General features: G+C 41.7%; 1 protein-coding gene across 4 annotated transcripts in view; it reads right to left on the reverse strand.

Moving 5' to 3' along the window:
• Positions 1-13,639, reverse strand: part of meiosin (meiosis initiator) — a 108,187-nt gene that overhangs the window by 50,953 nt on the left and 43,595 nt on the right. For all 4 annotated transcript variants that reach the window (XM_073029373.1, XM_073029371.1, XM_073029374.1 and 1 more), the window contains one exon: positions 10,734-10,828. In XM_073029373.1, coding sequence (XP_072885474.1) covers positions 10,734-10,828 — 95 coding nt within the window. The remainder of the gene's footprint in view (positions 1-10,733; positions 10,829-13,639) is intronic.

Consider the following 13,639-nt stretch of genomic DNA (forward strand, 5'->3'; position numbering starts at 1 on the left):
GAGTTAGAAGGTTAATTGGGCAGCATGGGCCGGAAAGGCCTGTTACTGTGCTGCATCTCTAAGTAAATTAAAAAATTCCCACTGCTGCCTGTAAGTTGTTTATACAATCTCTCCATGACTATATGCGTTTTCTCCAGGTGCTCCAAATTCCTTCCACATTCCAAAGATGTATGGGTTAGTAGGTTAATTGGTCACATCGGTATAATTGGGCAGTGTGGACAGGTGGGCCAGGAGGGCCTGTTGCTGTGCTGTATCTCTGAATAAAAATACAAATAGGTGCTGTGTCACAGCAAGTGTCACTTTGTTGATCTGCTTTTTGCTAAAGATGACCACACAAGCAAATACAAAGGTTCACTCAGCTTGCCTTAGGGCATATATGTCAAATTCAAGGCCCGCAGGCCAAATCCGGCCCGCGGTGGAATTATCTTTGGCCCGCGAGATAATATCTAATTACTATTAAAGCTGGCCCCAGTAATCAAAGTGCCTATGGCGTATGATATGGCTAATGCTGAGTTTATTCAGGTACCAGGTTTTCAGGGTTTTGAGTGTTTATTCGGCAGTCTTGCTCGGCAGTCTTCTTCATAAGAAACGGAATTTGTAAAGTGAAACACTTTGTAGTTATAGCAGAGACTGAGACACATGAGAGCAGGCTGAAAAAATGGAGGCAACGAAAGCTGCGTTCGCACGCGTCCGACTGATCCGGCCCGCATGAAGCTGCATTTTGCTCATTCCGGCCCGTGACCTAAAATGAGTTTGACACCCCTGCCTTAGGGCATACTTGAGTGTCAGCTCGATATGAATTACGAAAGGATCACAGCTAACCTCATTTTTTCAGCAAATGGAACTAGAGACTGATTATGAAAGAGGTTGTTAGGATTCCCCTATTTCCCCTTAAACTTTTCACTTTTCACCCTTAACCCATGACCTCTAGTTGTAACCCCCCACCCCCATTAACTCAAAGATGCAGTGGGCTGCTTGTGATCCCATCTCTGGCAACAACCTACAGAGCACAGCACATTAAACATCACTCATAACCATTTTTATAGCATTTATTTGACCTATCAATGACATCGACATAGGTAACCATTTAGAAAGCACCTGTTGAGTATATTCAACTAAAGGGAAGAAATTATACCTATATAGGTCTTTAAATTTTTTTGTAATTTTAATACCAAGGTAAGTAAAATGGTTTTTGGCAATATTAAAAGGTATTTGATCATAATAATCAGAATAATTATTAATAGGAAAAATTCACTTTTATGTAAATTAAGTTTATATCCAGAAAAAGTACCAAATTCCATAAATATAGATAACATAGAAGGAATAGATTTCTTAGGATTTGAAATGTAAACTAATAAATCATCTGCGTATAACAAGACCTTATGTAATTTATCCCTTCTCCTAATACCCTGCACAGAATTAGAATCCCTAAGAGCAATAGCAAGTGGTTCTAAAGCCAAATTAAATAATAAAGGACTAAGGGGACAACCGTGACAACCTCTATATAATCTGAAGTAAGGAGACTTTTGATTATTCATTAGAACCACAGCTACCGGGGCATGATAAATCAATTTAATCCAGGAAGTAAATCCTGGACCAAAATTGAACCTCTTCAAAACCTGAAATAAATAAGGCCACTCCACCCTATCAAAGGCTTTCTCTGCATCCAAAGATACAATACATTCCGATTCTTTGGCTGAGGGGGAATAAATGATATTTATAATGTTCGAATATTAAAATGTGAGTACCTATTTTTAATAAATCCTGTTTGATCATTTGAGATAACATTAGGCAAGATAATCTCAAGCCTATTTGCTAGAATCTTAGAGAGGATTTTAAAATCTACATTCAGTAAAGAAATAGGTCTATAGGATACACATTCCAGTGGGTCTTTTCCTTTTTTTGGAATCAATGAAATTAGAGCTTCATAAAAAGTTTTAGGAAGGTTCCCAGAGGATGTAGAATCAGTAAACATTTGATGAAGATGTGGTATAAGCATTTCATGAAAGGTCTTGTAAAATTCTACCATATAGCCATCAGGTCCCAGAGCTTTACCTAATTGCATAGAGGATATAGCCTCTATATATGGTTATGATATAAGGTTATTTTACCAAAATTTTTATATATATTTCAAGCAGTTCCCTCTTTTGTTCCAAAAACATTTTTTGATAAAATAGATTCTCTGATTTTGTCTTATGTTTGGAATAATAAAAGCTCTAGAGCAGGGGTGTCAAACTCATTTTAGGTCACGGGCCGGATTGAGCAAAATGCAGCTTCATGCGGGCCAGATCAGTCGGACGCGTGCGAACGCAGCTTTCGTTGCCTCCGTTTTTTCAGCCTGCTCTCATGTGTCTCAGTCTCTGCTATAACTACAAAGTGTTTCACTTTACAAATTCCGTTTCTTATGAAGAAGACTGCTGAATAAACACTAAAAACCCTGAAAACCTGGTACCTGAATAAACTCAGCATTAGCCATATCATACGCCATAGGCGCTTCGATTACTGGGGCCAGCTTTAATAGTAATTAGATATTATCTCGCGGGCCAAAGATAATTCCACCGCGGGCCGGAGTTGGCCTGCGGGCCTTGAGTTTGACATATATGCTCTAGAGTGAATAAACTTTTATTGCAAAAATCAAAAAAAGATGGAGGACTGGCTTTACCAAACTTTAGATTTTATTATTGGGCAATTAATATTCATTATATTACTTTTCGGATTTATGATATGGACGACCAAGATCGCCCTTCATGGTTACAGTTGGAGGAAAATTCAGTAATGGGGTTTTCGTTAGCTTCTTTATTAGGAGCTCCTCTTCCGTTTTTGCTCTCCAGAATAGGTAGACAAGCTCTTAACCCTATTGTTAAACATACTTCTTTTTCTTTCCTTTTTTTCTCTTTCTCTTTTTTTTTGTTTCAGCTTAGTTAGTGGGTTTTTTTCCTTATCAATAAAATTTCCAATCTTTTTTTTATGATTGCTATGAGGAGTTGTAGTATTTTTTGACCATTGTATATATAACAGCATAATATTTTACCTATTTGATTTTGACATTATATACTTTCTGTTTTTACTATTGCTGTTTATATGTCTTTTATATTATCTACTTGTCAAACTCCTCTTCCGATTTGTATATTCTTTATTTGGAACTCAATAAAAAAAAATTGAAAAATGAAATATCACTCATATCTGAGTGAACCCATGGGGGGGGGGAAGAGGCTCTTCTGTGGTTGTCGATACAATAAAGGAAACAACAATAATGGTTAAGCATAAACTAACTTCCTACTTCAAAGGATTCAAAGTACATTTATTATCAAAGTATGTATGTAGTACACAACACCGAGCTTCGTCTTCCCCACAGACAGCAACAAAATAAAGCAAGCCATGGAACTGTTCAGGAAGAACATCAAACCCTCCCATCCCAGCACAAAGAAAAATCACAGAAACGGCAATTAAAAAAAAGAGCAAAACCACAGAAGATAAAACACAAAAACGAGAGAGTCCATTTTCCGAGCGGCTCAGTGTTCATTATCTGCAGACCGCCCCAATTCAAAGTTGCCCAAAATAGCAACAAAAGAAGGAGTGACTGGAACCAAAAAACATATCATAATGTGAACTACAGTCCAATCCACAAACCATATCGATTAAACCTTGCTCCGGCACCATCCTCCGACAGCATCGAGGGAGAGAGATCATTCAGACACAGGGAGCCACAGCAGCAGCGAATGAGAGGGAGAGAAAGACTGTCACATGCAGACACTTTCTCCCGCAGCAGCGAGCTGAATGCTTGCTTGCCTATTGCACTAGGCTTGATGTTTTCAATCTTCCTTGATGCTTTAATCGGTTAGGTCAGTGAGAAATGGAGTCGGTCATGGGTGTGTACCCCTTTTCCAAGCTTCTTGGCCTCAAGGAGGCCGCTCACCTCCCGGGCCTCTCTCGGAGACAGCAAAGTGCCAGATTCCTCAATCAGCCCAAAAACACTCGAACTGTAGATCGCAGGATCCAATAGAACCACATTTGAAGGAAAAAGAAGACTTTAAAGAAGCACACCATCTGGAGGATGGTAGTATTATACGCTAGCACTATCTTCTTCTGGACTTAGCCTTGAAAGAAAGATCTTACTTCTATATGTCAAGGTAATCCATACATGATTTATAAGATTCAACAGACTGCATGCATTCACCTTTCTTTCATGCTGAACCCTACACGAGAGGAAAGGTTGAGCAAGCTTGGATTTTTCACTTTGAAGCAAAGAAGGATGAGAGTGACTTGATAGATGCATACAAGATGATTTGAGGCATAGATCAAGTAGACTACCAGTGACTTTATATTAGGGTGGAAATGGCTAATACTAGGGAGCGTAACGTTAAGGTGATTGGAGGAAAATATAGGAGGCATGTCAGAGGCAGGTGTTTTTCTTACAGGGAATGGAGGGTGTGTAGAACTCCCTACCAGGGTGGTGGTAGAGGCAAATACATTAGGGGCACTTAAGTGTCTCTTAGATAGGCACATGGATGATGGAAAAATGGAGGGTTATGTGGGAGGGAAAGGTTAGATTGATTTTGCAGTGGGTTAAAAGGTCGGTACAACATTGTGGACTGAAGGGCCTGTACTGTGCTGTAATGTTTTATAACATGTTCTACATTGTATAAATCCACTACAGCCCACAAGCAACGGACTTTTATTTCTTTCTCAAAGTTGATTGAGGTGGGTATTTTGACCAGGACTCAAGATCTATATAGAATGGATGTAGAGATGTTTCCGTTAGTGGGAGAGTCCGGGACCAGAGGGCACAGCCTCAAAATAGAAGAATGTCCCTTTAGACCTGAGATGAGACAGAATTTCTTTAGCCAGATGGTAATGAAACTTTGGAATTCATTGCCACAGACAGCGGTAGGCCAAGTCATTGAGTCTATTTAAAGTAGAGGTTGATAAGTTCTTGATTAGGAAAGGCATCAAAGGTTACAGGGAGAAGGCAGGAGGATGGAGTTGAGAGGGATAATAAATCAGACATGATCGAATGACGCAGCACTCAATGGGCCTAATTCTGTTGCTAAGTCTTATGGTCTTAAAGCAATCTTTAGAATTCTATTTAAACATCGAACATCATTTCCTGAAGCTTCTTCTCCTCGAGTTTTATAATTCTATATCATGTTTAAAGTATCAGTGACCCAGGTTCAACTCCCACCGTTGTCTGTAAGAAGTTTGTACATTTTTCCTGTGACCACGTGGGTTTCCTTTGGGTGCCCCAGTTTCCTCCCAGTCCGAAGATGTACCAGTTGGTAGGTTAATTGATCATTGTAAATTGTCCAGTGATTAAGCAAGGATTAAACTGGGAGATTGCTGGGTAGCATGGCTCTAAGGGTTGGAAGGGCCTATTCCATGCTGCATCTCAGTCAATAAGTAAGTACGTAAATAAATAGAGTGAGTATCAGCCATGCTATTCTCCCTTGCATTCATTGAAAGGTGTGAACACCTCATTTGTTTTACTTTAGGGATGGTTTGAAAGATACATTATTACTCAGGGGTGGCGTGGTAGTGTGTCAGCCAGTGCAACTTACAGTGCAAGCCCCCCCCCGGGCTCAATTCCCGCTGTTTTCTGTAAAGAGTTCGGACATTCCCCCCATGACCTCAGGGTGCTCCAATTTCCTTCCACAATCTAAAGAGGTACAGGTTAGAATTCGTGAGTGTGGGCATGCTAAGTGGAGCAGAAGCCCCCAGCACGTCCTCAGAGTGTGTTGGTTGTTAACCCAAATGAAACATTTCACTGTATGTCTCGATGTACAAATAACTAAATAAAGGTAATTTTTTAAAAGGCTTTAACCCAAAGCCAACTTCAGTTAATTCTGCTTTATTCTATTTACATCATCACTTTGCCAAATACCAGGGACCGACCTTCTTTAACCCAAAGCCAACTTCTGCTTTATCCTATTTACCTCATCACTTTGCCAAATACCAGGGAACGACCTAGTGTTTTGACACTTTCAGCGCTGGGCCAGATGGATTGAAAAGGCAGGGTGTTGGGACAGGAGGCGAGGGTTCTGCTCACTACCCGCGATATTTCCTCTGCACTAAGGATGAGACTGTGAGACTGCTCTGAGCTTTGTGTCTGCGAGCTCCCTGACCATTTGCCTCACCATGTGATGAACTGGGGCAGAGGCTGTGGGCCTGACCCAGCTGCTCTGGACTTCCTGTCTATCTATGGACTCACTTTCATTCCGAAAGTGTTGCTGTTGTTTGCTTTCATTGTTTGCACAATTTGTTTTTCTCTCTCTCTGCACATTGGGTCTATTTGTTGATCTTTTCTTAATGGGTTTTTTCGGGTTCCTTGTTTTGTCACTGCCTATAAGCAGGCGAATCTTAAGGTAGTATAATTTATACATACTTTGACAATAAATGTACTTTAAACTTTGAACAAACTAATTCTAATCGGTGTCTTTGCTGTAGTGAGTGTCTCAGTATGCTCCAAAGAGATGGAGCAGAAACCAAACATCACAAGAACCTTCCTGAGTCACATTGCCTAATATATTCACTGTACCTGTATGTAACACATTAGTTACTCTGTCAAACGTACAACACTGCATTTGTCGGGATTAAGTTTCCCCTGCCTCCTGCCTTTGCTTTAGCAGAAAGTACATCAGTAAATCCATAAACACAAGAGATTCTACAGACTGCAGACACAAACTGCTGGAGGGAATCAGCAGGTAAGGCAGCTTCCACAGAGAGTAATAAACAAACGATGTTTCAGGCTGAGACACTTAATCAGGACTCATCCCTCTTCATAGATGCTACCTGACCTGCTGAGTTCTTCCAGCATTTTGTGTATGCTATTCAGAACAGGCGTGCAACACCTGTAATATAAACAGATACAGATGAAGACTATTGCTGAAATAAATAATCAAGAGGTTGCCTGTCTCTAAACATCTCTGTTTTAAAGTTTATTCATTTTTCTAGGTGTGCTGTTTTGTGGCTGGGTAAGCATCTTGTCTGTAATTTTTGATTGAGGGGGTGGGGTGGGGTGGGGGGGTGATCCACCTTCCCAAGGTTGTTGGGTAGGGATTCCAGGATTTGAACCCAGTGATGTCAAAACACTGCCTGTGTCGTCACCGATTAACCGGACTCTGACTACTCGTGCTTGTTCCTCAATCATATCTTATCAACTTGTGCTTAAGGAGAACAGCACTGCCCCGTCACCGAACTGTTCTGAAGTCTGAACAGAGAAATGCCATTCTTATACAGAATTGACAAGCAGTTATGGATATGAAGAGCATACAGACATACAGAATGACATTGCAGTATTCTAGCTGCAGCTAGACAGATCACGAAGCACTCCTGCAGGTGATAGGACAGCCCAGCACTTCATTGACTCAATTACTGGACCTGGAGATAATCTACAACTCTTGATTCCTACGGCACACTCATAACATCATTAATGACCCATCTCATCACGGACATTGTCCTGCTGTCTGGTCGGAGATACAGAAACATCTTAGCTAAGATAGAAAGACTGAAAAGTAGCTTCTTCCCAAGGGCTGTTGTGCAGCTGAATAATGTTACACCCCAATTTGCCAATGGCCTTTGAGTGTTAAGGGCTATCAAAGTCACTTGTTGTACGTAAATAAGGGATTTTTAAAAAATTAAGCCGTACCACATGCATTGTAAATATTTGTTTTGCACAGACTGGAGAAGCAGCACTTTAAAGTCAATGTCTTTAACTATAAAGCTCTATTTTAGTCTACTGATCAATTGGTAACATTGTGCATGTTCAAATTCCTTGTTTGCAAGATAAATCGCCATTCACAATATAGGTATTAAAAGTCAGCCGAGACTGTAAGCTAACAACTGATGATACTTTGCAGTTAGTAACTGTCCTTTAGTTGGTGTCTGTGCATTGCATAGTTCCATTACATCCTTATCCTGACTCCATATGCCAAATGGCTCCATTACCAAGCCAGCAAAGGGAAGCTATACTCTTCAAAGAGCTTTCTTAAAGGACCTTTCATGCTTGGGCTGACATTATCTTAACCCTTGCCTTGCTGCCCTCCAAGAAGACAATAACCTTGTCAAGAGTTTGGAGGTTTGCGTACCTCAAAGACCCGGAGAGCGATGTTGGCTAGAGTTCTGGCTTTATGCTTTGGCTCTTGGTAGGGGTCACCCAGGCCAAACAGGTCAAAGGGTAAGAAGAATTCTTCTACATCTAAGTGTGAAGGTATTCTTGAGTCTCCACACAGGACTTGTATGACTGACTGTCATGAAAACCAAGAGGAAGCCACTGACACGATGAAGGAAGCCCTGAACACTGACAGAGATGGAGGAACTTCACTGTTGCCCTAAACATCAGCAGCATAATGGGCAGTAAGTAAGCTGCCTTGCTGCAAGTTCCACACCTGCTGATAGAATGCCTGACAGCATTGTGTGAGGACACTGTAGGGTACAATAGGAATGAGAGTTTACCTCACTGAATCCTCCTAGTTGAGCTGCTGTTGCTGAATACAGTGTGGCAGTGGGAAACAATGTGATTTCCCAATATTCAAATTCAGGAACTCCAAATTGTAAAAAAATATGAAACAAAAATACAGAAAAACACTGGGAATACACACAGCGTAAAATTTTCGGCAAAAGGTTAACTAATGCTCTGTGACCTGACCTGCTGAGTAAGCACCTTTACTCCATCTACCACAAAAAGCAGGTTTTCCATTTTAATTCCATTTCCCATTCTGTCAGTCTATGGCCTCCTCTGCTGCTACAATGAAGTCATTCTCAGGTTCGATTCTGTCTGGGTGACCTCCAACTGGATGACATGAACACTGATTTCTCCAATTTCAAGTCATTTCTAAATCCCCTTCCCTCTTCTCTCTTTTTCCATTCCCCATTCTAGCTCCCCTCTTAACCCTGCCCTTCACCTCATCTAACCATCACCTCTCCCTGGAGCTCCTTCCCTTTCTCGTATAGTCAGCTCTCCCCACCTAACAGATCGCTTCTTCTTCAGTCCTTTACCTCTTCTTCCTATCATCTCCCAGGTTCTTACTTCATCCATCCATTTTTGCCTTCACCTGTCTCACATCTTTCTGCCAGTCTGTACTCCTCCCCTCCGGCCATCTTCTATTTCTGGTTTCCAGTCCTGATGAAGAGTTTCAGCCAAAACATAGACTATTTATTCCTCTCCATAGATTCTGAGTTCCTCTAGCATTTTACATTTTTGTTCAAGATTTCCAGAATCTCTTGTATTTGTGATTTTTTGTTCTCCCCTCTCTTGTTGGGTAGAAGATACAAAAGCTTGAATGTACATACCACCAGACTCAAAGACAGCTTCTATCAGATTCTTGAACGGACCTCTCGTATGTTAAAGATTAATTATTGACCTCCAATCTACACCATCATAGCTATTGCACTTTATTTGCCTGCACTGAATGTTCTCTGAAGCTGCAACACAATATTCTGCATTCTGATTTCCTTTCTCAATGGCTACTTAAAGCTAGTACATTCATCTAATGATTATCAGAATGTAAAAGATAACCTATGAGGAGCATTTGATGGCTCTAGGCCTGCACAGACTAGAGTTCAGAAGAATGAGAGAGGATCTCATTGAAACTTATCAAATATTGAAAGGCCTAGATAGAGTGGATATGGAAAGGACATTTCCTATAGTCTACGATCAAGGGCACAGTCTCAGAAAAGATAGACATCCATTTAAAACACTACCCTGAATACCATCCTGAGATTCATTTTCATACGGGCAATCACAGTAAATACAATGAAAAATTAATAAAACACTGCGAACAACAAAGATGGACAAACAAACGTGCAAAAGATAACTGTTCAAAGACAAAAAACTAAATATTAATAATAAATAAGCATTGAGAATATGAGTTGTAGTCCTTGAAAATGAGTCTACAGAGTGTGAAATCAGTTCAGTATTGGGGCGAGTGGTTATCTACGCTGGTTCAGGTGTCTGATGGTTGAGGGGTAATAATGTTCCTGAGCCCGATGGTGAGAGTCCTAAGGCTCCTGTGCTTCCTTCCTGATGGCAGAAGTGAGAAGAGAGCATGGCCTGAATGGCTGCAATCCTTGATGATGGATGCTGCTTTCCTGCAACAATGCTCCTTGTCAATGTGCCTAAAGGTGGCGAGGGTTTTACTTGCGTGTTTATTTATTTATTTATTGAGTAATTGATTGAGATACATCTCAGAATATGCCCTTCTGGCCCTTTGAGCCATGCCATCCAATTTAATCCAAGCCCAATCACAGAACAACTTTCGATGACCAATTAACCTATCAATCAGTACATCTTTGGACTGTGGGAGGAACCCAGAGCACCTGGAGGAAACTGAAGCGCTCTTGGGGAGAACACACAAACTCCTTACAGGCAGTGACAGGAGTTGAACCTGGGTCATCTATACTATAAAGCCTTGTGCTAACCACTATGCCACCGTGCAGTCCCATCTGTTTGGACTGGGCCATATCTATTACTTTTTGTGGGCTTTACTCTTCAAGGTTCACTTGGTACATGTGATAACATGTAATAAAGCAGTGCCAATACCAACATTCTCCCCCTCCCAAATGAGTACTTGTTTATTTAAAGGACATTCTGACGATCTAACGCACAACAATTGATAAAATTGTTCCATTACTAAAACAAGCTGATAAACAGTGGCATCTTTTTAATCTGGTCATGTAAACAATGCCCTGCTTCTTTTACTTTTCGAAAGACAAAGCAATATATAAAGAAAATGCTGCACCTTGAGGGGACTCCTGTGGAAGCCAGGGACTTTGGTCAACCTCATCGTCTTCATCATGGGATGAGAGGTAGTGAACCAGCTTCTGATTCTTCAGACTGTGGAAGACAGAAAATGCTAGAAGGTAGGATTTATTAAGGTCTTTTAATTTTACAATAGATGGCACTCATTTTACCTGCCTCCTTTCCCATACATCCAAACAGTATTAGCAGACTAGTTATTCACAAATCGTACCTTCTGTTAATATACTTTCTGGTCACACTGGAAGTCTGTAACTGATGTGGCTAGTTAATACAGACCAGACAGATGTAGCCTGAAATCACAGCCTGGGCTGAATTGAATAATCTTACCCACAATAGGCACAAATACTCCATAATTTTAAGAAGTACCCATTTGGTTAGAAAACTGCAAGTGTCAGTATTGGAAGGACATTTCAATGTTCTGATGTAAGCACTTTAGGGCCCCTTATCCACAAAAGAATATCCTGGCAATGGAGAGGGTCCAGAGGAGGTTTGTGAGAATGATCCCAGGGATGAAAGAGTTAATGTGTGAGAACTGCTGGCTCTGGGCCTGTATTCACTGGAGTTTAGAAGAATGAGAGGGATCTCACTGAAACATATCGAATATTGAAAGGTCTAGATAGAGTGGACGTGGAGAAGGTGTTTTCTATAGTGGGGGAGTCTGGGACCAGAGGATGCAGCCTCAGAATAGAGGGACAACCAATTAGAACAGAGATGAGGAGATATTTCTTTAGCCAGAGGGTGGTGAATCTGTGGAGATCATTACCAGAGACAGCAATGGAGTCCAAATCATTAGTTTAATAATGCGGAGGTTGATAGGTTCTTGATTAGTAAAAACATCAAGTGTTATGTGGGAAAGGCAGAGGAATGAGATTGAGAGGGATGTCAAATGGCAGAGCAAATTCGATGGGCCAAATGGCCTAATTCTGCTCCTATGTCTTATGGTCTTTTGGCCTGTGGACAACTATTGAGAATATAATAAAATTTCCCATATACTTCACAGATATATTATTTTGCCAAAATTTGATACACAAGCAGTTCTGCGGATGCTGGGAATTTTGAACCACACACACAGAAAATGCTGGAGCAATTCGGCAGGTTAAGTAGCATCAATGGAAGAGAATAAACTGTCGATGTTTCGGTCTGAGAGTCCTGATGAGGGGGTTCTCGGCCCAAAACGTTGACTGCTAATTTCCCTCTAAAGATGCTGCCCAATCCACTGAGTTCCTCAGCATTTTGTGTGTGTTAAATAAAAATCGGTGTTTTGCTTTCTATGACAATTAACAAAAGCTTGAGGATAGAGGAGAATGTCTTCAGTTGGTGAGACCGGTGAGGAATCGGGTCCGTGAAGCCGGACAAGGCTGCACCCCAAAGGACACTCCTGGAGATAATCAAAAACAGCCGCTCAGCAAGCTGCAAAAGCGGGAACCTACTTTGGTGAAGAACCACAGTTCGAATGCAGCTGCAGATCACAGATTCCAACAAGACCCTAGCATCTTGAAAAGGAAGTAAGTCCAGAATTAAAGCAGTGCGGCAACTTGAGGGCTGAAGGGTTGGAGTGTTGGTGGTTGCCCATTGTGTCCGACGAAAACAGAAAACTTCTGAGGGAGAGTTTTTAAAGTGAAAAAGCCATTGCACGGGGGCAGTTCCACTCTCACGACCTCAGAAGTCTGGGTCCAGTGGTACGAACAAGTGTCACAAACTGGGGTCTTCCTTGGTTGCAGTGGATGACCATGATGTCTTTTATGTCTTGTCACATCCTTCACTCTCCACAGAGCATTGCAGAACCACCTTCCTGGCCATTGGGTCTCACTGCAGATTTCATCCACTCAGTTCACCAGAGCTGCTTTTGCATGCTAAGAAAGGCATGTCCCTACCTCACTGGGGTTTGAGGCCCACTGGCTATCCTCACCTGGTTTAGCACGCCTGTTGAAGTGGTCAAAAGACATGGCCTCTGTCGCACGCAAACAGCTACTTGGAGCCACAGGTGAGAGCTGAGTGTCCCGTGTGACCCAAAAGTGAGTGAGCTGGCCCAGCCTGGACACTACAAGCCCTTCACCAGAGGTGCTGCCCCTCCCTGGACACCCTGTACACCCATACATCACAGAGAAAGGCACGATGAGACCCTGCAGTGATTTGAAAATGAGGATGAAAATATTCAACTTGAACAACCAATATAGGCCTGCATCCAGGTGATGATTTTGGGGTACAGGTGAGCTACTGTGACTGCACTGTATTCAATTAATCAGTATCTTTAATTGAAAAGATAGATACAGTTAATGTCCATCCATCAAAAACGAAATTTCCCAGTGGCTAAACATTATAATTCCAATTCCCATTCCCATCCTGACATGTCAGACCATGTGACAAGTTGAGGCCACCTTCAAGGTGGAGAAGCAACACCTTATATTCCAATCACAAACAAGAGAAAATCTGCAGATGTTGGAAATCCAAGTTACACACACAAAATGCTGGAGGAACTCAGTAGACAGGCAACATCTATGGAAGAGAGTACAGACAATGTTTCGGGCCGAGACCCTTCAGCTGTCTTTTTTCTATAGATGTACTCTTTTCTATAGATGCTGCCTGGCCTGCTGAGTCCCTCCAACACTTACTGTGTGTGTTACCTTATATTTCATCTGGGTAGCCTCCAACCTGATGGTATGAATATCAAGTTCTCCTTCCGGTAAACAAATTTCCCACCTCCCCTCTTCTATTCCCCTCTTTGGCCTCTCACCTCTACCTATCACTTCCCTCTGGGTCCCTTCTTCCTTCCCTTTCTCCTATGATCAACTCTCCTCTCCTATCAGATTCCTTCTTGTCCAGCCCTTGACCTTTCCCGCCCATCTGGTTTCACCTATCACCTTCCAGCTATCCCCATTCCCCTCC

The sequence above is a fragment of the Hemitrygon akajei genome, chromosome 25 (assembly GCF_048418815.1).
Source record: "Hemitrygon akajei chromosome 25, sHemAka1.3, whole genome shotgun sequence".
In the NCBI taxonomy this organism is placed as follows: Eukaryota; Metazoa; Chordata; class Chondrichthyes; order Myliobatiformes; family Dasyatidae; genus Hemitrygon; species Hemitrygon akajei.